Raw genomic sequence first — 24,207 nt, forward strand, 5'->3', positions numbered from 1 at the left:
TTTTTAAAATTATATCTTAATTCCATTAAATATTTTTTCAACGCTTCGTTTCTGAACTGAAGAGCGAGCCGCCGCTTCACGAAACGCAAGCGGGCTTCCCGAAAACGCGTGGCAGCTCCATTAGTTTTTATCGCACTTTAATCAATTAAGCCCTTTTCTCGAAATAACCGCAGCCGTGACTGCGTTTTCAACTGTTTCGGGAGTCCTGCATTCCCCGACTCTTATAAATTATTCATCTCAGAAATCCGTTGCAATGGATCTAAAATGAGCGAAGGCGGCTATTAATAAAAAAACGATCGATCGTAAAAATGTGCAGTTACGATGCGAGACAAGAATTTCCGATTCCATCATTTTACTGACGAAAAACAGGAGTTATTTCTCTCTTTTTTTTCCCCATTAGGATTTCATAAAAGCATTTCATCATGGAAGCCATGGATATATGCTTGGCAACAACAAAGGAAATATCCTATCTGATTCTGAATCATCCCATTTATTCGGCTATTGGAGCCTTCATCTGCTTCGTGAGTTTGCTGAAATTTTACTGCCGCCTTACTCTGGGAGTGTACGACGGTGACCACGACCTTGCAGGAAAAACCGTCCTCATAACAGGAGCATCGGCCGGTGAGAAATGAAATTGTACTGTTTGTTTTAGTGATGTGCAAAATGTAGAATGGTTATTTTCTACCATTGTGTATTTTCAATCGGCCACATCAGCGACAATTCAACTTAAACTCCAATCGACCGAAGTTGATACAACTTTATCAACCCTCTTCCTCCAATATAATGAGGGAATCTGGAGAGGAGCTGCTTGCCCAGGTGTCACCCTCGTCATCTGAGCTTGATTCAGAATGATAAAATCCTGCTTACTACTTCAATCAGTTTTGATACAAAACAAAACGTTAGAATTAACTAACTAGACTACATTTTAAATTGCTAGAATATTGTACACTTATAAAATACGAGATGTTTTATTATTGAAGAATAATGAAAAATGATTTATTGATATCATTCAAAATTAGATGATTCAAATTATTTGTTAACTTTCAATTATATTGTTCACGATACCGTTTATTATATTACATTAGTTGTACTACTCTGATACATATATATATATATTTTTATTTCCCACACAATTTTTTTAAACAATGTGTTGACGAACAAACACATATCGAATATATTATAAAACTTGACTTGTTTCATGTTGCAACGATGGAGTTTTGCGATTGGTTTTTCCACGCCCGATGTACCAAAGTTTTTTGGCTCATCGGAAAAATTCTTTACACGTTCCTTTTCGTTGATAATAAACTATTTTAGTTCCAATTATCAGTTAATCGGTTCATTTATATAAGTTTTGATTCCATGGAAGTACTGAATTCCAGAAAGATGGATTTCCTTGAAGAAGATGACTACCAATTCTTTCACCATAATTCCCCACCATTTTATTGAGAGCAGGTGCACCAAACTTAAATGTACGAAATATCTTTGACGGAATCGGGTATCGAGTCTGGAACTTTCTGGTCTCGAAGTTCCATTATTTTTATAAGAAAACCGCAATGAACCGTTTTGGGATTTACCTAAAATTCGACATAAGCTTTTATATTGAAATGGCGGGTTCCAGTGGACTTGCTTGTTGCGCTCACCTGCACGAGGCTATTGGAAAAAAAGCCAACTTCATCTCGAGAAACATTTTTTTAAATTTATATATATATATATGGTTACAGTATTTTCTCTAGGCATACTATGCATACGCCCAGAAAATCAAAAGAGCCGAATCTAAAACCAAACAACCGAAAATAAAACAGCAAATGATAAATGCAATTTTTTTTAAATTATTATTTACCAAGGAGCAAAATTTTCGTCACAAATACAGCATTTTTAATTTTCTTTATTTTATTTTAAAATTCCGATTTTTTTTTTCTTTGCTGGTGTTTAAGTATAATCCTACAGCGATCTGCGATGTTTGTGAAAGAGATGCTAATGTGCTTCTTGTATGGTAATAAACCAAAGGAGTACGTGTAGGGGGGGGGGGTGATTACGTAGCAAGAAACCACCGTTTGAAAAACCTGTTGTTCACCTTGAAAGATATAAATGAACATTTCAAGCGGAGATCTTCCCATTTTATTCACTTATTTTTGCTGCTGTCGGCAAGGGAGATGCAATCAAATAATTACACAAATTCAATGGATTTTAATTATTTTTTCCTCCGTTCAATTACGAAACACGAGCTGTGACGTGTCTTATTTCCCGCATCAGAATATCGGTTTATCTAGTCTACAAGGTTTTCCAAGTACTAACCGCCTTTAGCGACCCATTTGCTCAGCCAAATTATTGATTTTTTAAAGCAGTAAAACGATTAATATGGATTGCATTTTTTTTAAAAATTCAGCATGTTATTTGACTCAACTGAAAAACATGAATTCAAATGAATGATTCTATTACAAATGACTGAAGTGCAAATTAAAATATGTCTATTCTACGTAAAAGTGGCTCTAAAAATCCTACTTCGGAGGTAATGTCAAAAGAAAGCAATTTTTTATTCTTCATTTTGTCGCTTTTGTTTTGAAAAGCACGCGATGGAGCTTTTGGATGGATGAGTATGAATTTCTCATAACATGGCTGAGATTGAAACAAAAGTCAATTTTATAAAAATATTAGCTACCTTTGGCGACCAGCCGGTTCATCAATCTTAATGTTCGTTAAAATTTTAATAATTAAATATTTTATGCAATTCCTACTTTAATAGCTTCTTCATCAAAATATTTTAAAACTTCAAATTTTGATAGTCATATAATTCACTCATAATATTATAATTCAATCATACCGTGATATGTATCTCTCTAATTTCCTGTTACCCCACGTAGAATTTATGCCTTAAATTAAAGTGGAAAGGATTAACCTACAATAAATGCAATAATATTTTTTACTGAAACAAAGCATTTTTTTTTTTTTTTTTTTTGTAATATGATTACTGAAAACAGTCACTGAGCGTTTAAACTTTATAGGCACAAAAGAATATCTTTCTTAATTTACGTAATATTTCAAGAATTTGTCAACGAAATTTTCTCAGATTCATCATGAGCAGATGATTAATTAACAATGTTTCATTTTAAATGCATCAAACACTAAGAAAATAAAACGAATCGTTTAAAGTAATCGGTTGAAAACAGGTTTAAAAATACTACTTAAAAAACGATGTACTTAAATTAGTTGATGAATATACAAAAGCATATAAAACATATACAAAATAGCATATACAAAAAATATATAACTAACATAAATACAATTTAATTACAAAAGCATGTAGCTAACCAAAAAATAATTTAAATCTAGAATCATCCGTTGATAATAGTTGTCAACAATCAGAACACAATGCGCATGCGTGAATTTTCAACGCCAGTTACGGTAACGCAAATGCGTGAATTTTTCTACGCCAGTTGAGGTAACTCTATGCAGATTAGAAATTTTTAATTTCCTTTATTCTGTTTTATCTAAATTCAAAAGTACTTCAGAATGAATCTGAAAGATCGATGCATCAACAATGTTTAATTTTAAATGCATCAAACATTAAGAAAATAAACAGAATCGTTTGAAATAATCAGCCGAAAATTTGTTATGCCTAGCCTCATTAGCGTGGGGAAAAAAAATGAAGCCTTACTCATTTGGCGGTGGGGAAAAAGGAAGATTTTTTTGGCGGGAAAGTTAGTTTTTAATTAATAATTAAAATTCTAACTAAAAATTCAAAAAAAGGGACCCCAGATGCACATTCCCGACCTCCAAGGTATACATGTACCGAATTTGGTAGCTTAGGTCAAACAGTCTGGCCTATAGAGCACCAACACACACACACACATTGAGCTTTATATAAGTATATAGATATTAAAAATAAAGAAAAGAATTGCACATGAAATTGATATTATTTAACAGGTATTTAAGATAATGCAAAAACCATTTTTTTAAAAGGCATGAATTTCATTTTTCATAGGCAAGTCATTAGGACTATTCATTTGGTGACAGTTAAGCCTATTTTTACGATCAACGAAACTTTTTGACGCTTGTTTCTAACATCTTCACATTCTGTCCTGTGCATGAATGAAAATTTTTTTTGTGAAACAGCAAGTTTACACTGGAGAACACTTCATATTTTGAGCTCCATTCATATTTTCGTTATGACGAAGTGTTATTAGTAACAAAGTATTGAATTAAATTCATCTGTAAATGAAGCAGTTTGAAACGTTTGTATGTCATTTTATTTACTTTTGACTCTTATATATATATATATATATATATATATATATATATATATATATATATATATATATATATATATATATATATATATATATATATATATATATATATATATATATATATAACCAATCTAAAGTAAGAAAAAGTTTGTAAACGAAACTAAAATGAAAACGAAACAAAACAGTTTCGAAATCGCAACTAAAATTTATTACCTATTTAAACTAAAACCAAAAAGGAACTTTCATAGTATTTAGAGATTCTTTTTTAATATTTTTTAATAATTTTTTTGGTTTAATTTTTATTTGATTTTTGTTTTTCCTATTAACTTGATTCTAATACTTTTGTATATATATATATATATATATATATAACAGTCATATATATATATAGATAGATGAAGGAAATTTAAAATTCTAAATTCAATTAAACTTATTCATTTTCCAACCTATTTAATTGATGCTTATTTATTGCCTAATGACGTTAATGAACTAGCAGGAATATCCTCTCCTCGACTTTTTTGTAAATTAAAACATGGCGGCGCGTTTTGCTCTTCGTCGTGCAGTACCTTCCGTGCAACTGGAACGGAATTTTATCTCAGGTGTGCAATGCTGCTGACAAGACATCATACGATGTTTCATCTGTTCTTTGTGCTGTTATTCACGCGAACAGATGGAGCGACATCCCGTTGACAGCTTTCGTGTAACAACTTATTTAAATCTACAAGCTTGGTAATAAGGTCACATGCTCTATTCCATTCCTTTAGATGTCTCCGATTTGAGTTATGCTCAGAGACCAACTGACAAATAGACGTAATTCTGAAAATAAATATTTTCGCACTCTGTAGGGTCTAAAATTGGAAAATGCTTAAAATGTCGAGATAAAATTTTTATGCATTTTGTTTGCATCCATGAGAGGTGCGAATATAAAATGAAATATTCAGATTCATTAGCAGAACGTTTCGCCAAAAGCTTCACGATGCTCATTTTAAAGGAACAAGAAATCAAAGTACAGTAAGACAAAAACGATTTAAAAATAAAACATTGGAATGGAAATGCTATTCCAAACATTTCTTCGCATATTTTGAGGCATTCAATAGTTTTTTTGTTTTTTTTAAATTTAAACAAGCAATCAAAATCATTTTAATTATTTTTTACTTCAGAATTATTTCCTTCAAATTATTTAGACGTGGATTTCAGTCCTTAATGTAAATGTTTATTTTCTTCACTTCTTTTTGCATTAATAAATATATATCTGGAAAAGAAAAAAGTAACATTTGAATTTTGTCGAGAATGGATGTAAAAACTTCTGAAGTTGTGGGGTTTTTTATGTATGATCTTTTAACTCATGATGGAAGTTTAGTCATAAATATTTCTAACCTTTAACGCCTCAGAAATATTTATTTTACGAGAAAAATTCTCATAAATGCCCAGAATTGTCGTTTAGGGCATTGTGCCATAAAAAGAGAGAAATGATTCACCCATCAAAAGAGAAACAATCCATTTGTCTTATGAGCTGCAGTTCCATTCCGTTTTAGTACCTGTGACAGACGTGTATGTCTTTATTTAGCGGCATTTTCAGCTATCTGACTTATCAGCCCTTTCCGGCTCGGTGTTGCCATTTCGCATTACCTAGATCATCTGTTTTCGATACTCGTCAGTCGTTCTCCTTTCTGCAGTCTCACATTCATAGATGATCTGCATGCGAAAGGATCATGTCATGAATCTGAATGAAGGGATTCATGTTTCCGAAATTGTTTTGTTTCGAATTTTAATTTTTTTTACTAATAGCACGAATCATTACTTACAAATGAGTCATACGATACTCATTTGGTATTGTGAGAATAAAACATGATTTTCAATTCAGAGGATGCGAAACGGACGAGTGAATACCAAATGAAATTTTTCCCAGTGTTTTTATTATGGTGTTGCACACATTTTTTTTTTTAAATAGACCATTTTGAGCGATTTTCTTTATTTTTTGAAATATTCTTGTAATTTCCTTATTTCGCCGCCAGGGACGTTATAACCTGTCTCAATAAATTCAGCATAATCACTTTATTGTAAATTGGCGTTAGCGGGCAGACAGAATCCAGCAGGAGAAGGGATCCTCGAAGCTTCGCTCTACGGCCTCTCCAACGGCTGAACTTCTCGCTTTAGCCGCCGACTCACTACTTCTCACAACTGGCTACTACACATAAGATACGACGCTGCTTGCACAGTAGATAACAGGACTCGGCACACAACAATTCAGCAACAGCTCCGCACAACGTTGGTAATCCTTGGTTTCTTCGCTATCCTCTCGAAGACTCGTTACTTGTAGACGACTCCGACTACTCTTCACGACGACACATCGCAGCTTGAGAGTGTCGGCCTTTTATAGTTCCTGGGAGGCGGGGCTAGACGCTTCTAAACCAATCAGGCGTATCTCGGCTCCTAATGAACGGATCGACATACTTCTCGAAGTTTCGAGCATTATCCATTTTGTCGCCAAAATCGCCAAGTTTGTCACCAAGCTCTGAGATCACTGGCTCGGCATCCGGCAACATCCAATACGGATAACTGTAAATCAGTCTTTCTTATGATGATACTATTCGTGCTGGAAAGCAAAATTACACGTTTGTAACAATATATATACATATATACAGTGGTGGTCAAAAATGTGGACATTTTTTGAAAGTTTCATGTTTTTCAACTTTGCGTGCTTGTAGAATATATTAATTTTCACTTAAATACAAATGTTTATATACCAAATTGAAGGTAATTTATTGTAGAATTTAATAACAAAAACAGTATTACAATATCTGTATTACAAAAAAAGTTACGCTCATTTTAGTAAGATCCATCTTAGATTTGCATTTTTTTAAAGTGATACTTACACAATCAATACTTAGTAGGATAACCCTTATTTTTTAAGACAGCTTCACAGCGTCTTTTCATCGAGTGAACGAGTGTTTGGAGTTCATCTTTCGTAATCACATGGTGTCAAGAATCAATTATAGATTCAATAAGTTGTCTTTTATTGGAGGGACGTTTTTTTCGTACAAGAATTTTCAAACGTCGCCGCAAATTTTCAATTGGATTGAGATCAGGACTGTTTCCTGGCCATGGTAATACATCTATGCCTTTATTTTGAAACCATGCTTTGCATACTTTTGCTGTGTGGCATGGAGCTGAATTCTGCTGAAAAATAAATGGTGATTTGTTGGGGAAGAAATCCCTGATGGAAAGTATCAATTTTGGTTCCAGGACAGTTTCGATGTATTTTTTGGCATTCAGGATGCCATCAATCACTTGAATTCGGCCCACACTATCTGCAGACATACATGCCCAAATTATGGCATTTGTTGTAGTTTTTATAGTTGCTTCAATGCAATCAGGATGAAGCCCTTCACCTACTCTACGTCTCACATATTTTCTACCATCACTACCAAAGAGCGATATTTCAATCTCATCGCTCCAGATTACTTGCTTTCATTGATTTTCTGACCATTTAATGTGTTCTTTTCACTTAACTCGTTTTTCGCGTTGCTTTTGATTTAAATATGGTTTTTTCCTTGGAATTCTAGCTTGTAGTCTAAATCCTGATAACCTTCTTCTTATTGTTCTTGAACTTACTGCAATACCCGCTGCATTCATTTCACATCTAATGGCATCTGATGAAATTTTTCTATCTTGAAGGCATAGCCGTTTAATTTTTCTATCGGCAGTAGCACTTATGCACTTTTTTCGGCCTGATTTGGCCTTATTTTCCACTAATTTCGTTTTTTCATAATGTAAACAGAACTTTTGTACACCAGAACAAGTCACTGAACCACCAACTTGTCTTGCAATTTCAGCTAAGAGAGACCATTTTCTCTCAATATGACAATTCGGCTTCTTTTTGTAGATGTCCAATCAGTTCTTCTTGTTGGTGACATTGTTTAAAATTAGTTTAATTAGAAAAAAGGACTTAAAATATTCAAAAACAGCAATACTCTATTTAATTGTACTTGTATGCATCATTCCGCAAAATATTTCCACAACAATAACTATTTTACATACCAAATAACCTAAACTATAGTTACAGACATTTGATGGGGTCCTCAGAACAGTGTTTGTGATTGGCTAGTACGCTTTTATTGCAAAACACATCATTATTCAAAACGATTTGTGTTTGTTAGTTCTACTAAAATGAGCGTAACTTTTTTTGTAATACGTACTGTTTTTGTTATTAAATTCTACAATAAATTACCTTCAATTTGATATATAAACATTGTATTTAAGGGAAAATTAATTTATTCTACAAGCACGCAAACTTGAAAAACATGAAACTTTCAAAAAATGTCCACACTTTTGGCCACCACTGTATATATATATATATATATATATATAGAGAGAGAGAGAGAGAGAGAGAGAGAAAATTTAAAAAATGTCATTTTCTCTAAAAAAAAAATGTCATTTATCTAGGTATTAGTGTTTTCATTTATCGTGTTCACATGCACTCATGTAGACGAATTAGTTAGTCTCTAATTAACTCTTATAAATAGATTTTGTTCAAAATTTAGCATCCTCCAATTTTTTTGTATAAAAACTATATACCGAATTTCATTTGTCTAGATTGTTCCGATCCTAAGTTACCGTGTTCGCAAACATATTTCCGCAAATGTAAACTTTTTCTTTTTGGACTTATGTAAATCTTAAAAATAGAGATTCAAGGAAGTCGATTTTTTTTTGTTAATTACGATTATATATGTATATACGTATATGTAATGATACTTCTATATCTAAATTAAAGCCTAATTCATTTCCTAATTTAACCCCTATTCACTTATATATAGCCTAATTTAACCCATATGGAAAGATGCAGAATGAACTTTTGGTATGACGAAAAGATGGAACTTTTAGAATTTCAACTTGGATTTTATTTCACCGCTGGAGTATAGAGAACAAGCGATGAGAGATGCGCCAATCTACATCGCGATATAAGAGTTAAGTGCTAGAAATTTTCCCTTTCAGTGATTTTACTATGAATTTCTGATAGGGATTTCTTTGCCTCGTGTCGATTTAGGCAAAGGAATCTTTAAAAGAATATCATAGGCGTTATGGGTATTCATTTCTTCGCTCAGAACTTCGGAATTTTCTAGAACGCACGTTACAAATAATTAAATTTTCTGAAAAATGAGAAATTGGATCAGGAAATAAGAGAACATCTTCGAATTAAGTTAACATGAACTCATTTCAGATAAAAATAATTAGAATTTTATTTAGATTGTAAAAGGACGTTATATATATCCATAAGAAAGCGGGCAGAAAATAAATATAATTTATAACAGCTTTTGAAATATTTTTTGTCATTAATATTTTTACTATTATTTATCATTGTGCATGCTCCTTTTGACAGTAATTATTTGTTAATACTGAAAATATGTCTCCTGTCATTGGATATAATCATATTTGATTATATAAATGATGAAAAAAAGCATTTTCTTAAATTCTCGAAGGATGTTCCTTATTGGGTTTGCTTTATTTTTTTAATCCCTTATTACCTAAGATCAGTTTTTTAGTAATTAGCATAAAATTGTTGAGACTCCTTGTAAATAAATGAGAACAAAGTTTATCATTAAATCCCTCGTTTCATTTCCAGATGAAAGTAGTAAATAATTGTTTTGACATAAATGTGTGCATGATGTAAATATACATAAACAGAAAAGTGTAGTGAATGTTTTTTCTTAAAGGCACTTATTACGTTTGGCCAGTTTTACAATAGATGGCGCCAGGATTAAATAATTTTTTAAGTAGAAAGAATAAAACGAATTTGAGTTCATTCTTATACGCATTAAATATTAAAATCGATAACTTCGCCCAATTTATACCTGGTCTGAAAAAAAAATAGATCTATTATTAACTAGTCACCTCAGATGACCAAATGGTACTCCTAGAATAGTGGTTGTATTTGATTTCAGATATAACTATGGAACTAATATATTACATCTTTTCCATGATTACGTCAATTTGTTTGCCATGAATGCTATGTTTTTTTTAATTAACTTATTTAAGTTCAATCATTATCTACATGAACCTTTCTAATGGAGACATATTCGATTCATCCATCTCCAAAAGGTTGCGCTATTATAACTTCACTTTTTTATTTGCCTCGTGATATTAAAGAAAACTTTTCTTCTTCAGTTTGAAGCGATGGAAGGAAATCGCCCAATGAAATACTTATTCGCATGACTGTCAAATTGAAATCATTAGAAAAATAATTTTTAAATCTTGAAATAGTACAAAATTTATTTGTGCCCAAAAAGATTTTCATAAGTTATTGCAGAAAACTCTAAAATGTTCACTTAATTTTTAATTAATTAAAATTCTAATAAAAAAATTTTTTAAGTTCTTTTAGGTGCACCTTTCTATCCTCGAAAGTACATGTGTGCCCACTTTGGTGACTGTGGTCAGTCAAACGGTCAGAGCGTAAACACACTCACACACATACTTTTATCTCTATTATTATTAAAAATTACAATATACAAATATTATGTATATCTATGGAATAAAGGAATATCGAAGTAAATTTATGATTGAATTTTAAATTATTTATGGTGTATATATAACGTGCTGATTTTGGAAATATAATTTTATTTTGTGATTATTTTTTTATTTTTATATAAGTAGAAATAAAATCCAAACTATATATCAATGTCAATATGTTTAAAGAATTCTCCTCACTGTCGAAGATAAACAGCTCAAAAATAAAGAGGTATATTGTATTTAAGTATAAGTCGACAAGTGTTTTAGTTCTCTGAAGGAGTGTGCAAATCTGTAAATGTGTGCAAATCTAATTTCCCCGTCCACTTAAACTGCAAATTTCTAACAGTAGCTATTTAAAAATGGTTAACATTAAAGATTTCTCATTATTGCTTATTTATAAAGTTTAAAGATTTTTTTTTAAATATATCAAAAGCAAAAGTTCTCTCATCCTGGAAAAATAAAATGCATCTTTATACCTCCATTACCAACAATAGAACAAAACTTATGGATAAAAAATATTGTAAAACGAGTTTAAAAATATTTTTAAAAATGAATTAAAAATAAACAAACAACTACACAGCAATATAATTGATATCATTGAATAGATAATTTTTTGGTATAAAATTATTTTTTGTTTTATAAGACTTTCAGCGACGAGGGAGAAAAACTTCAGAATTTCATTTCATTTTTATATAATTAAAATTTTATGTAAAAAAATAATTCTGAGCTTCTCTTTTTAATTTTCCAAAGTATAATTGTACCACATTTGGAAACTCTAGGCCCAACAGAGAGGTTTTTCGTTCCTTTGTGGACCACCGCCCCCTTTGGGAAGAAAAGATGCATTCCAATGCTCCCCTTTCATAAAGGCTAATCGTGCCCAAGACTCAAATAGTGTTGCCGCTGTTAGTCTCATGCTCCCAGTGGGAACCTAAGGTTGTTCTACGAAGCGAAATAACTCATCCAACTCTATTAGTTAATATTAACTTTAGTAATAATTAGTATTTAGTAATAATAATTGTCATTTAAATTCGCTTAATGCATAACCAAAGGAAGATCATCATCAATGAATTTCATGGTTTTTAGCATGTTTTATTTTGCATAAAAATTTTAGTTCAAATACCATTACGTTTTCTTTCTTTAAAAAAAAAAAATCATTGTGCTCTCGCGTGTGTGTGTCATTCATTCATTTTTCGTCCTTTGTAAAAATTAATTTTTTGAACAAAAAAAATCAAATGGGTGAGTTTAAAGTTCATGGATGTCATTAAGTTGATACAAATAATAAAATGAAGGAATCAACATTTCCGAAGGTGACTAGAGTTTATTGCAACGAACGCAAAGTATAAAAATAGAGAAACAATCATTTTTAAAAAATGGAGAAACAAGAATTTTAAAAAAAGAAGAAAAAAAAATCACCTCTTCAAAAAACGTTTTCGCCTGCAAGACGCGCGATCTTATTTTCTGCTTCTAAATCAGAAATCCTCCAACTACTCATCGCGGAAGATTGGGATCCCCTTGCCTTTAAGTAATACTATAAGCATGATCAAATGAATGTTCTCAACCACATAAATCTAAAGAAAAGTCTTTCGTTCTTTTTCTCGAATGTGGCATCCTTTTTGTCATCCTGATTTCGGACGTATGATATTTGGGGCGGGATGTTGTGTCACCAGGAACGGTTGCTAGTTGGATTGAGCAGTAGCACACTGCAAATGAGATCCCCTACTCTTCAGGCGCTAAACAATAATACTAAATCATTACATTACATCTTCACTCGCTATGTGCTGCATTGTAAAAGGTCATGCAAATTATTGGATGTGTTATTTTCTTTAACAAAAAGATACATTAATACAAAAATAACACTTTATTTTGCCATGCTTTCCAGAAGTGAATCCCGATACTGGCTGCAACCAGCTTCCCATGCCACCGAATATAAAAAACTTTTCTTCGGTGCATTCCTACTCATATAAAATTTCAGTTGTTTAAGCAAACAGACGATTCTCGCTAGGTGCTATAGGGACGGCCCAAATGGCCAATCTTCCGATCTGTCAGATGTGTAGCTTGCAGTCTTGTATGACTGTGATGCAATGGAAGATCTAGTGCAGGTAACTCTGACTTCCACGTTTGTAAAATATGACGAAACTTGTTCAAGAAAAAGCAAAGTTTTCTTTGGTAACGATTCGTTCCACAATTCCACAAGTTTGTTTTGCCATTTTTTTTTTTTTTTTTTTTACATTATCAAGCAAATGACAAGTTTCTTCAGTGCAGCCATGTAGAATGCCTCCATCTAGAACCTGTTGACAGACTTTTTGTCTTAACAGGGTAATACATTTGTCATTCAGGGTAGCTTAACGGCAACAGCAGGAAATAAAAATAGACTTATGCCAGGAAATATCTTTCCGGCTACATTTGTCTCATTCGAATACCTGTTTGACAAGCATATACACAGTGAAAGTTATTTCAATGTAGTTTCATTTGATGCAGAAATACTGGGATCTGAGTCATAACTATTCATTTAGGGAGGTTTTGATAAAACAAATTATCTCATAAATGCAAGACGACTCGTGACATTTTCCTTTGCAGGAATAGGCAAGGCCGCTGCCTATGACTTCGCCCGGAGGAGAGCCCGCGTCCTTCTCGGCTGCCGCAACCTGGGCAAGGCTGAGCGAGTGGCCCGAGAGATCCGCTCGGCTACCGGCAACGATAACGTGGTGGTCAAGCAGCTGGACTTGTGCTCCTTCAAATCGGTGAGGGAATGCGCACGAAATGTGATAGAAACGGAACAGAAGCTCCACATTCTTGTCAACAATGCGGGGATTGCAGGTGGGTTCGCAGTTCATGTCGCTGATCGCATTTTTTAGTGCGTCATGATGCCTGTAAATTTTTTTTCAATAGAGCTTTTGGAAAGTTATTTATTTATTTCTTGTATCTTTTCATTTTAGCATCAGAGAAATGCTGCGAGTTTTTCATTTTTTTTTCTTGTTCCTATTTCTGTATTTGTAATTGTTTTATTGATGTGTAAAGTTGCAAGTGTGTGGAAATGCAGGAATCTCTGGTTCTGTTTGCTGTAGGAAATGGATATCATAAATATATTTTTGAATTTAAAATTTTTCAAAATCTTTTGTAGTGCTCAGATGACTACCGCAGAAGTATTTAAATATAACTCTAATATTGGCTGTTATAGGATAACTATAGATAAACTATAATATATGACTAAAGTAAGACTAATAAACCGAGACTCTGCAGTATCGCAAAATCAGAGGGAAATTTAACCTTAATACGGAGATCAGAGTTTTAATGAGATCTTCGTTTATTCCAATGGCATTCAACTTTTATCTCATTTTTTTTTATCTCATTCAGCATCGTTCGTACGGCCCATCTGAAATATGCAAACACGTACGCCAATGAACATGCGCAAAAAGCATTCATCAGCAACGCATTCAGCACCATGCAACACTAGTTTTAACTCAATCAAGTGGCAGGCGGGCACAGGGAATAAGTACAGGTGTCTTTCCATCCATCAAATTCGATCTCGAGAAGCATGCAATTCATTTTTAGTCAGAAATTCGGAAATAACTCACTGTCCTGCCGAAATGTGATCCGTCAATCACGAGACTCGATGCATCAGCTACTTGGGGGAGCAAAAGCGTTTTATCGGACACCTGAATGCGATCGAGTAACATGTGTCTCATCTGAATCGAGGAACATGAATATTCAGTTCGGGAGAGAAGACTAACCTTGTGTGAGATGAATAACCCCACGCATTAGCATGTACAGGCAATGAATGAAACACACACATAATAAATGTAAAATAACAGTTAAAAATGGTTTGAGCCACTTCACCGAGCATTGTATTACGTTTTCGTACTCGAGGGGATTATTATACACACAATCCTGATGCTGACTTGTCTCTGAGTCTGACATCTTGCTGAGTCAGAAAAAACTATTTTCATATTTAAGTCTGTCGGTGAACATGATATCTTAATAATGAATAAAAGTTGGTGCTTTGCCTTTATACGAAATTGTAAATATTAATTAAATTTTGGGTGAAATCCGTTAAAAGGACTGTATTTATTTGCCCGTTCGTATATTTGTGAATGCGACAATCAGAAACACTATGAGCTAGATGGGTTAAGTTTTGCTTATGATGGTTTTATTATCAGAAATATCTCCTGTTTGTAGATCATCTGTATTAAAACAGCATTTCTACAGACAGTCAACGAGTTGAATGCTTGTGGTCTTTTTTAAATATAGACAGATAAAATTTATTAGCTGAACAGAACACCAAAATTGTAAATCTGCCTCAAATTTTGGGCAGCCGATAAAAGAGCAGAAATCCACAAAATATGCTCGATTTCTACTCCGAAGTAAAATAGGAAATCCTCCATAGTCTCTATAGTCGAAAAAAAAAATCGACTTTAGAATGTTCGTCTTGTCTAAATTTACCAATATTCACAGGCGCTGTGGTTCGCTTCATCCCAAATATTCTGGTAGACTCGCATTTTAGTGAAATTCCAACGCTGAAGGTATTATCTAATTAAATACAGAAGAACACTGAACAGTCAATTTATAAGTCATTGCTTGTTTAATGGCTCACACACTGCATTCCTTCCCCCCCCCCATGTTTTCTATCGCTTTCATACACATAGAGAGAAATTCAAAAATTTCACTCATAAAGGTGTGAAACGTGAGAATTCATGAAAACCCACTTTTTTTTTTTTTTTACGATTATAACATTTTTTTTTTGAACTTTTATGTGGAAAAAAATTAAAAAGTGTTGCTACATTAAGTGAACCTAATTGTTATCCGACAAAAAAAATTGTCAGACCCGAGGAGATCCTTGATGCGCACACTGATTTTCATATCTTGATTTTTAAAGCATCAGCAAGAGGCCCACGTGTGAAGAAAAACTGAATGAAATCCATATATATTTGAATATATGGTTGGCATTGAGAAAAAGTAATTCTTTTATATTCTTATACAGCATCGATTTATGGAGTTATAACCGTCTTCAAGACTGAGAACATCATTCTTGATTAGACGGTTCTTGTTGCGAAAAGTGACAAAAAAATCACTGGATCTAAAACCAATTGAAGCAGTTAAATTCTTTGTACTTATAATAAACTCAACCTTACAAATGCATACATTGCATAAAATTCCAGAAATTGACTTGTGAGGATATTATGTAAATTGCAGCATAGCATGGATTCAATGGGACCAACTAGAGGGTGGAAAAATGGGGCTTTTTACAAACTTGCTTTAAAAAATATATAGGTCCCTTATGAAAATTACGTGAGTTCTTTTAAAAAAAATTTTTTTAATAAGGACATCGGTGGTTAAACCATGCCTACTTCCATCCGATCCTTTCATTGAAAAAAAAAAAAAAATGATAGACTACAACTGCAGACTTAAAAACTGCAAAGCCACCTCGCAACCCGGGCCTTTTCCTCTTCGCCCGCATACATCGATTAGCCAGTATCCGTTTGAAACAGCATGGAGTTTGGATATCCGACTTTCCGCTCCACACCGCGCTACGTCTGCACGGTTTCTACGTTTGCTTTCGCTTCTGGCTCTCGGAGTGCTCCTGAGTGACCGGTTCATGATATCGCTACCTGCATTTCAATCCCGGTCGGCTGAAATGACGATAATCACTAGGATCGTGTCTCATTCGAAAATTTTCGAAGGGACAAAAAAATTGAACGCATTACTAATCTGCTTTTAAGAGAATAAATTGGAACTTCTGTGAAGCAATGCTCACTTGTTGAGGGGAAAGTTAGAGCACTACATCTAAACATTGTAACTTCTTTATTCAGGACGTGAAGTTTATTACTTATTGGTTTACGTTTCCTGCTCCATAATTTTCATGTGAATTGTTATGATAATTTGTTGTTCTTACAGAGATGCTTTGCAATTATGGCCATTTTTTTACCCCTACTTTATAACTGATTTAATGGAATAAACTTTTTGATGCTACAGGGCACAAGCGAAAACTCACAGAAGATGGATGTGAAATGACGATGCAGTCAAATCATTTCGGCCACTTTCTTCTCACGCTGTTGTTACTAGGTGAGGAAAACATTCTGTTTTTTTTTTTTTTTTTTTTTTTTTTTCCCATTTAAAAGAAAGTTTCTTTACAAAATAATGTCATTCGAATTTTGATGATTTAGTTTTAACCAAGTGAAAAGAGTGATATATATATAAAAAAAAGAAAGAATCCAAGCATTATGTATCTGATTGATAGAAGCGTTGACTTTATAAAATATAAAAACAAATGGCAATTATTTGAAATGCAGATGAAAATTATCAAAATAAGCTATAAAACCGTTCAAATGAGATTCTATGATCTTGTGTTGATATAATCTTATTTCATTTGAAATGTTTAAAGGATTTTTATTTAAATCACGTGCACTGCCCAGGAAGCAGGAATCTCTGATGTGGCAATGACTTTCACATGTTACTTCATAACGGCCATCCTCTAATTCGGAACAATGTTATTTATAGTTCAAAGATGAAATATTGACAAATGCATGCCGTATCATTCTATATTAACGAAGTGTGGAAATATCAATTAATAATCTGTGAATACAGGCCACAGAGAAATTGCCTGATTCTTGCAGTCGCTGACATGAGCAACAGAGAAGTCAGTGGATGCAATGGTCCAATGGAGTAGCAATATGACTTCAGAGCATGGAAACAGGTAACATGGAAGCAATGGCTTCATCGCGACAGACAATGAAATCATATTGACCTGAGAAGACATCCTGTTGTTTTCCTCCATGCGTATGCTCTTCCACATTTAATAAATGAAAGTGAAATGGCTCAACCTTTCAGCACAATCCGGACTTTTCATTCTGGAATTTAGAAATATTTGAGTGAATTGAAGAAAGTTTGTTTGGGCATCTATTTCACTCAGTGTTTAAAATAGTTCGGAAAATCTGCAAAAGTTTTACGAAACCACTGTTATCATCTAAGGCAAATGCCTCAAGATTAATGGTAAGATTTTTCAACTGGAATATAGTTTACTGTTCCAATTTTATTAGTTCATATTTGAGCTTCATTTGTGTACACCGTACGATCACCTATTTGAAGACTTTATAATTTTCTTGATCATCTGATGAATTGCCATTTTAATGTGGAAGAGCAGAGGAGGACGCTTTCATCTTAGCCTTTAAAACCTTATTTTCTCGTAAACAGGCAATTTTTCACAAAATAATTTCTGTTTTGTTTGAAATGAATTTCGATGAAAAAATATATTGGGAAATCTGTCAACTTCAATATAACTCTCTAATCAACAATAAAAGAAAAAAATAATAATAAGTAAAAAAAAATTACCGAGAAACCTTCACCTTTGAGATGTTCTTTTGTATGTGAGCAGAAGTTAAATCTCTTAATTCCTTCTCTTAGATCTCCTGAAGAAGTCGGCTCCCAGTCGCATCATCAACGTTTCTTCCGAAGCTTATCAGATGGCCAATTTGGACCTCGAAGACTTAACAAATGAGAAAAACTCCGCCGATATTAAAGTGTACGCTAACAGCAAGCTGTGCAACATTTTATTTACCAAAGAACTTGCACAAAGGTTGCTAGGAACAGGTAGGCTCATCCTTTTATCTCTTTGGAAATGTCTCAGTGATTTCCGTTTGATTACTCTTTTTTTTTCCCCAAGTTTAGTTTAGTTATATTCACGTCCCGCTTTAAAGCAACACTAGGGCTATTTTGGGATGGACTTCGTTTGAACCGCTGTCAGATGACGAGGACGACATCTAAGATGGCACCGCCTTCTCCAAACTTCCACACTATACCAGTGAGAGGACACTTGGCTCCGACGGATTCTACATACACCAGACTCGCTTACACGATGGTTCTTCTGTGGAATCGGGTCTCGAACCTCCGGTTCCGAAGCCGAGACACCAAGCCATCGCGGCCTCGAAATGACAATCGAAAGAAATAATTTAATGAATTTTATTTAACTTATTTTTTTGCAGATGGGGGAGGGGGAGCATGAATGCCCAAGTATAATTCTTCGTGTGATAACGTATGTCGAACTTTTTTTTTTTTTTTTCGAAAGTAATGCATTTTAACTAAGGTTCTCTGACCAGTTTTATCTACTCTAAATGGAGGTTCTTACTTTGAGCTTTGGACGAAATTTCAGTATATTTCTAAATTCACAATAGCACAAACTAGAACAAATTTTAAGAATAAGAACATAAAAGCTTTTAATTTTGGAAGAATTTTTTCTTCCAACATTTAATAAGTAATTACACATCATTTTCATTTTAGTTTTCTATCTTATTTCTTAATTCTTATCGCAGAAACAATTCGCCTATTTGCACACATGAAAGCAAATGACTGTTTCAACTTCCACTGCACCTCAAAAGAAATCAAAGCGAAATGCTTTTCCACGAATTAAATTGATTCAACTTATTTAATTTTCATTTCATTGTACTTAATGCAATGATAATTGTGTTTTGCTTTTTTTTAATCCATTTCTATTTTAGCATACTATTATTATCTATTTTGATTTGTTGAAATGTGTTTGCTTACTTCATTTATTAATGATTCTTTCATTTTTTTTCTTACACGTGATGCAAATTTCATGAGAATTTTTTGTATTAGCTTGTGTTTTGATTTATATATTGATTATTCGTTGGATTAAACTGATTTGATTTTAAAATGAAACAATCATATTTGAGATAATACAATGCCATTTGAGTACTGCATAAAAATAATTATTGTTATCACCTCAGCGATCCATTATCTGATCAGTTGAAATTTTTTTTCTCTTTGTACATTTCATCTTTTCAATTATATATAATCGCATGAAGCAAATTTTTAAGCTTCATTGAAAGAAGTAGCAATGAGTTAGAGTTATTTTATGAAATATTTTGTGATTCTCATAATTAGAAAGTGAATATTTATTTTTATCATTTGCTGCACTGAGCAAACGTGTATAGCAATTCTTCTTTTATACATTTTTGTATCTCTGCTTTCTTGATATCTTGTCATGTGATTCATGTGAAACCATTTCTCTTCCAATCTGTCCAGGTGTCACCGTCAACGCCTTGCATCCCGGCTGCGTTAAGACGGACATTATGAATAATTCCGAAGGTTTATTTGCTCTCATGACTCTGTTTATATTCGCAACCGTGGGAAAGGTAAACATTTATTTTTTTATTTTGTAAAATTCAAGTTTGGTAAATACAAAGACGTATCGACATAAAATGGAGTTCAGAAGCGAATTCTCACCCCCCTCAGCCTCCTCCTTTCACCTCATTCTCGAGACTTTGCGCTGGGGGGAGGACAACTCCCCCCCCCCAGTAAATATAATAGTAAATAAACATTTTTTTTACTAGCATGGCTTACATGTTGCGAGCTAATAACCTTCAATAATCAACTAGGCTATAATTCATTTACTGAAATCATTTAATTTTTGTACGCTGAAACATTCAACGTTATGACAATCAAGAAATAGATTGGAAAATGCAGGAAAAAAAGAAATAGTGCATAAAAATCATATTATTATTTGAGTTAAATTTTGGTGCATAAACAAAATCTGCATTGTGATACTTTCTAATTCATCTTTTGATAAATAAACGTTATCCTATAGTGAATCTTTTGATGTGAAATGGGTGCTAATGAAATGAATGATTTAAAGCCTTTTATTTTACTGTTTAAAAGCATGAAGTAGAATGATAAAATTTCATTCACCTTAAATATCATTAGTAAGCTGTAAATGATCTAAAAGAGACATCTCATATCTCTGATTTTTTTATTCATTGAAAAAATCATACATGATTCTAATCACCTAGAATCAATAGAATTAAAAGTTATCTGAGATATATAGATCTTTTTTAACGGAAAAAAAGTAAATGATTTAAAGAGTGGATTAGAGAGGAAATGATTTAAAGAGTAAAATAAGTTAAATTTAATATACAACAATGAAAACTGAAGTTCCAAATTATATTTAAAGAAAAAAATTTAATTTCTAAAATTAGAATAAATGGCTCAGCAGTAAAATCATACCATCTAGAATATCATCAGTTTTATGAAAAGTAATTTCTGGTATTTTAAGACTGCATAAACACTGTTTTTATGAGTTAATAGTATTGGAAGTGCCACCAAAATAATACCAAAACTCTCGGAGTTATGAAAAAAATTAAATTCAGCTTCCTTTTTAATTAATTATTAGTTCGAATGAAAATTATAAAAAAAATTGCTTCGAAATGCACATTTTCAACCTACATAATATGTTTCCAATTTGATAAAAACGTTCTGCCTTGTCATTCGCCAATGGACAGACAGACAGTACATGTTTTTAGTATTAGTAGAAATAGGTGTTCAAAAACATTTAATATGGTTATTGTCGATATCCATCATAAAGGCATATCACAAAAAAAAAATTTTTAATTATAAAATCCATTTAAAAGATTTGTATGAAATTTTTCTAAACTTGCTTGGAAAGTTTGATGCATTAAAACTTTAATCAGTTAAAAAAAGTTTGAAAAGAAATTCAAACAATTTTTGGTATAAAAATTCTGATGCATTAGATAAAAAAGCATCCCATTGATTTCACAGTTAAAAAAGCTGAAATATAATCTATGCAAATCACTTAATATAATGGAAAAAGTCTTTGAATATATAAATAATAATGGAAAAATGAGATACATTTTACATTTAAATATCGATCACTTGGAATGGAACTCCCTTCATACTTTCGAAGTGTTCCTTTCTTCCGCTTCAAAGCAGGAACGTCACTTTATTATTCATTATTTATCACGAATTTCAGATGAAGCGATATTCAATCAGTATAAATATAGTCTGTATAATATCTTATATTTTAATTGTATATCATATTATACATAAGTAGTCTGTACAACAACAAAGTATATCGTGAGAGATCCTAGACATCTTTTGGAGTGAATCGATATATTATCTTTCTACCAAAGTATATGAAGAAGGTCCAGTTATTTCTCCCCGAAGACAATACGTTTCCTTTCATTGGTTGTAGCATAAAATTTTTGATTGATTTTTGTAGCATAAAACTATTTATTTATTTTTAAGAAATCTGGTTTTAATGGATCACCAAGTCGTTAAAAGGGCTGTTTACTACATATTCTCCCAAACTTAATTGGAACTATTGTAATTGCTAAAAGTCTGAACAATCAAAATTTAAAAACATTTGCTTTTGTCTTTAATACAAATAATCGATTAATCGCTCTTTGCCTTGTCATTTATCATTCAGTTCCTCACAAATTCCAGTTCTGCCATTCCCGATTCTTTGTGTGGCATTTTTTTTAAAAAAATTAAATTTCTTTCTGTTATTACAGTAAAATAATTTTTGCACATTTATTGGGAATATTTACAAATGACACATACTGTCGAATCGTAATGCAAAATGGCGATCATTTTGTAAATTTAGATTCTTTCCCTTTTTTTCCCCTTGCAATATTTTTTGAATAGTATTACGTTTATAATATCAAGCAATTTTAATTCTTTAAAACTTTTCAAGTTTTTTCCCAACTTTTAAAGATTGCATCAACTTTTACTGCAATAATTCTTCTTGAGTGACCATACATGCAAATTTCTCACTTCCATACATGCAGATATTTTTATTTAACTGAATCTGTTCCATATTTGCAAAAGTGAACTTTTGTTGTCTCTCATTTCTTGGTGGGCTGTTTGTGTGGATCCTTCCTGTTCCGAAATTCCGCACACTTGTTTGTTCTCTGTGACAATGCACTGTCCAAATGTTTTTAGAACCAAATTGATTCATTTAGCTAAATTTCTATTCTAATTTGATCTAAACGGCGAATTTGAGGACGGAAAATAAACAACGATTGTATAAAAAAAATTCTGAAAATATTAAAATATTGATTTACCACGGAGAGAATCCAAATGTTCACAACGCAAAATTCATCAGCCTATTGACAAATTAGTGCTCTAAAAATTGTTTTGATTTTATGCATTTATTCCGATATGATCTCTTCCAATCCTAACTCCAGCTTTCGATCGATACAAAGCCAAGTACGCCTCGAATCGCCGAATCTAAGATCCTGTCCCAGGGTGTGTGTGAGGAAGGCAGGATAAAGAGATGCGAAGCAGAATTTGAAGTATCCTCTACTGCCACATACGCTCCAAACCATCCCCAGTATACCAAGTTCATATTATTGTAAGGACTTCGCTGGAATTAACTAAATAAAATTTGTTGGATATATATTTAATTTTACATTCTGTTCCACTTTTAATTGTGTAACTAATGGAACGACTAAACAATTTATGATGCATTCATGATGAGGCACGCGATTCTCCTAGTTGTTTCCCGGCACATTGTAAAATTGGATTCAAATGAAGAGATGTGCATGATTTCGTGTTATGTTTACCGCTTCCTACATTCGTATAGATGAGAATGCTTTTTCAACAAGTATTAATCATTTCATTTACTTTATGACTGAGGATTTAAGAAACAAAGTTTGTTTTTTCAATTTCATTCCTTCTTGTTTTTGTGTGTTTTACCATTTCCTGTGTATCACAGGTTGAAAACACAAGCTCCATCCTAACAGATATTCATTATTTCAACAGACAATGGAGGAAGGTGCTCAGACAACTGTCCGCTTAGCCGTCGATCCAGATTTAGAGAAGACAACAGGGAAATACTTTATGGATTGCAAAGAGAAAGCAGTGAAAGGCAAAGCCAATGACATGAAGCTTGCAAAAAGTTTGTTCGAATTGAGCGAGAAGATTGTGGGCGTGTCATTCCCTCAAACGTGAAGCCGCCGAAATTCAAAAAGAAACTAAGGATTCTAGGCAATATATTTGATCTGTGAATTCTACTTCACAGAACAACTCTGATGACAAATCAACGAACTCTTTAAATTATACACTTCAACGATCCGTCTTATTTTGATAAATGTAAACTTCATTTTGCATGAAAGAATTTGTGAAAATAGTATTAAATTAGTGACCAGTGCTCTATTGTTATGTTTAATAATGTACTTAAAATTGCTATAGTTAAAATTTCTTCCACTAAAATGATTTCTTGAATTAACCGAATTCAATATTTTGCTCTTACGTTTCATTTATATTAATAACTGAAGGAATTTATTGAAATAAAAGCTAAAATTTGAGAAAATTTAGAGCCAATATCATTTAATTATACTGATTTTTATTTCGTTGAGTCGATACTAGTTAAGATATAAGGAATGTACAATTTACTAATATATTTTTCCATTTCTTATGTTTTTCTTTAAAAAAAGCTTCTGTAAATAATCAATTTGTTATAAATAAAAGTCTTATTCTTTGTAGATGACATCTCAGACTGAATTTTTTTGAGTTGTAAACTGAGTCTTTTTTGGTAAGATTTCAGTCATTAAAATATTGTGATTTTTTTATATTCTTAGTTGAAAGATTTCCATTTTAATCTAGCGATAAAAAAAATTATATCATCATTAATTAAAAAAATTTC

The 24,207-nt window shown here is 32.4% G+C and overlaps 1 protein-coding gene across 3 annotated transcripts in view; it reads left to right on the forward strand.

Annotated features, from left to right (window-relative positions):
- The window catches only part of LOC129968516 (retinol dehydrogenase 12-like), a 49,166-nt gene extending 25,120 nt beyond the window's left edge, over positions 1–24,046 (forward strand). For all 3 annotated transcript variants that reach the window (XM_056082486.1, XM_056082485.1, XM_056082487.1), the window contains exons 2-7: positions 401–621; positions 13,332–13,571; positions 16,725–16,814; positions 18,153–18,338; positions 19,791–19,900; positions 23,325–24,046. In XM_056082486.1, the coding sequence (XP_055938461.1) occupies positions 423–621; positions 13,332–13,571; positions 16,725–16,814; positions 18,153–18,338; positions 19,791–19,900; positions 23,325–23,513 (1,014 nt within the window). In that variant the 5' untranslated portion in view covers positions 401–422 and the 3' untranslated portion in view covers positions 23,514–24,046. The remainder of the gene's footprint in view (positions 1–400; positions 622–13,331; positions 13,572–16,724; positions 16,815–18,152; positions 18,339–19,790; positions 19,901–23,324) is intronic.
- The last annotated feature ends 161 nt before the right edge of the window (positions 24,047–24,207 follow it).

The sequence above is a fragment of the Argiope bruennichi genome, chromosome 5, assembly GCF_947563725.1.
Source record: "Argiope bruennichi chromosome 5, qqArgBrue1.1, whole genome shotgun sequence".
NCBI classification, from domain to species: Eukaryota; Metazoa; Arthropoda; class Arachnida; order Araneae; family Araneidae; genus Argiope; species Argiope bruennichi.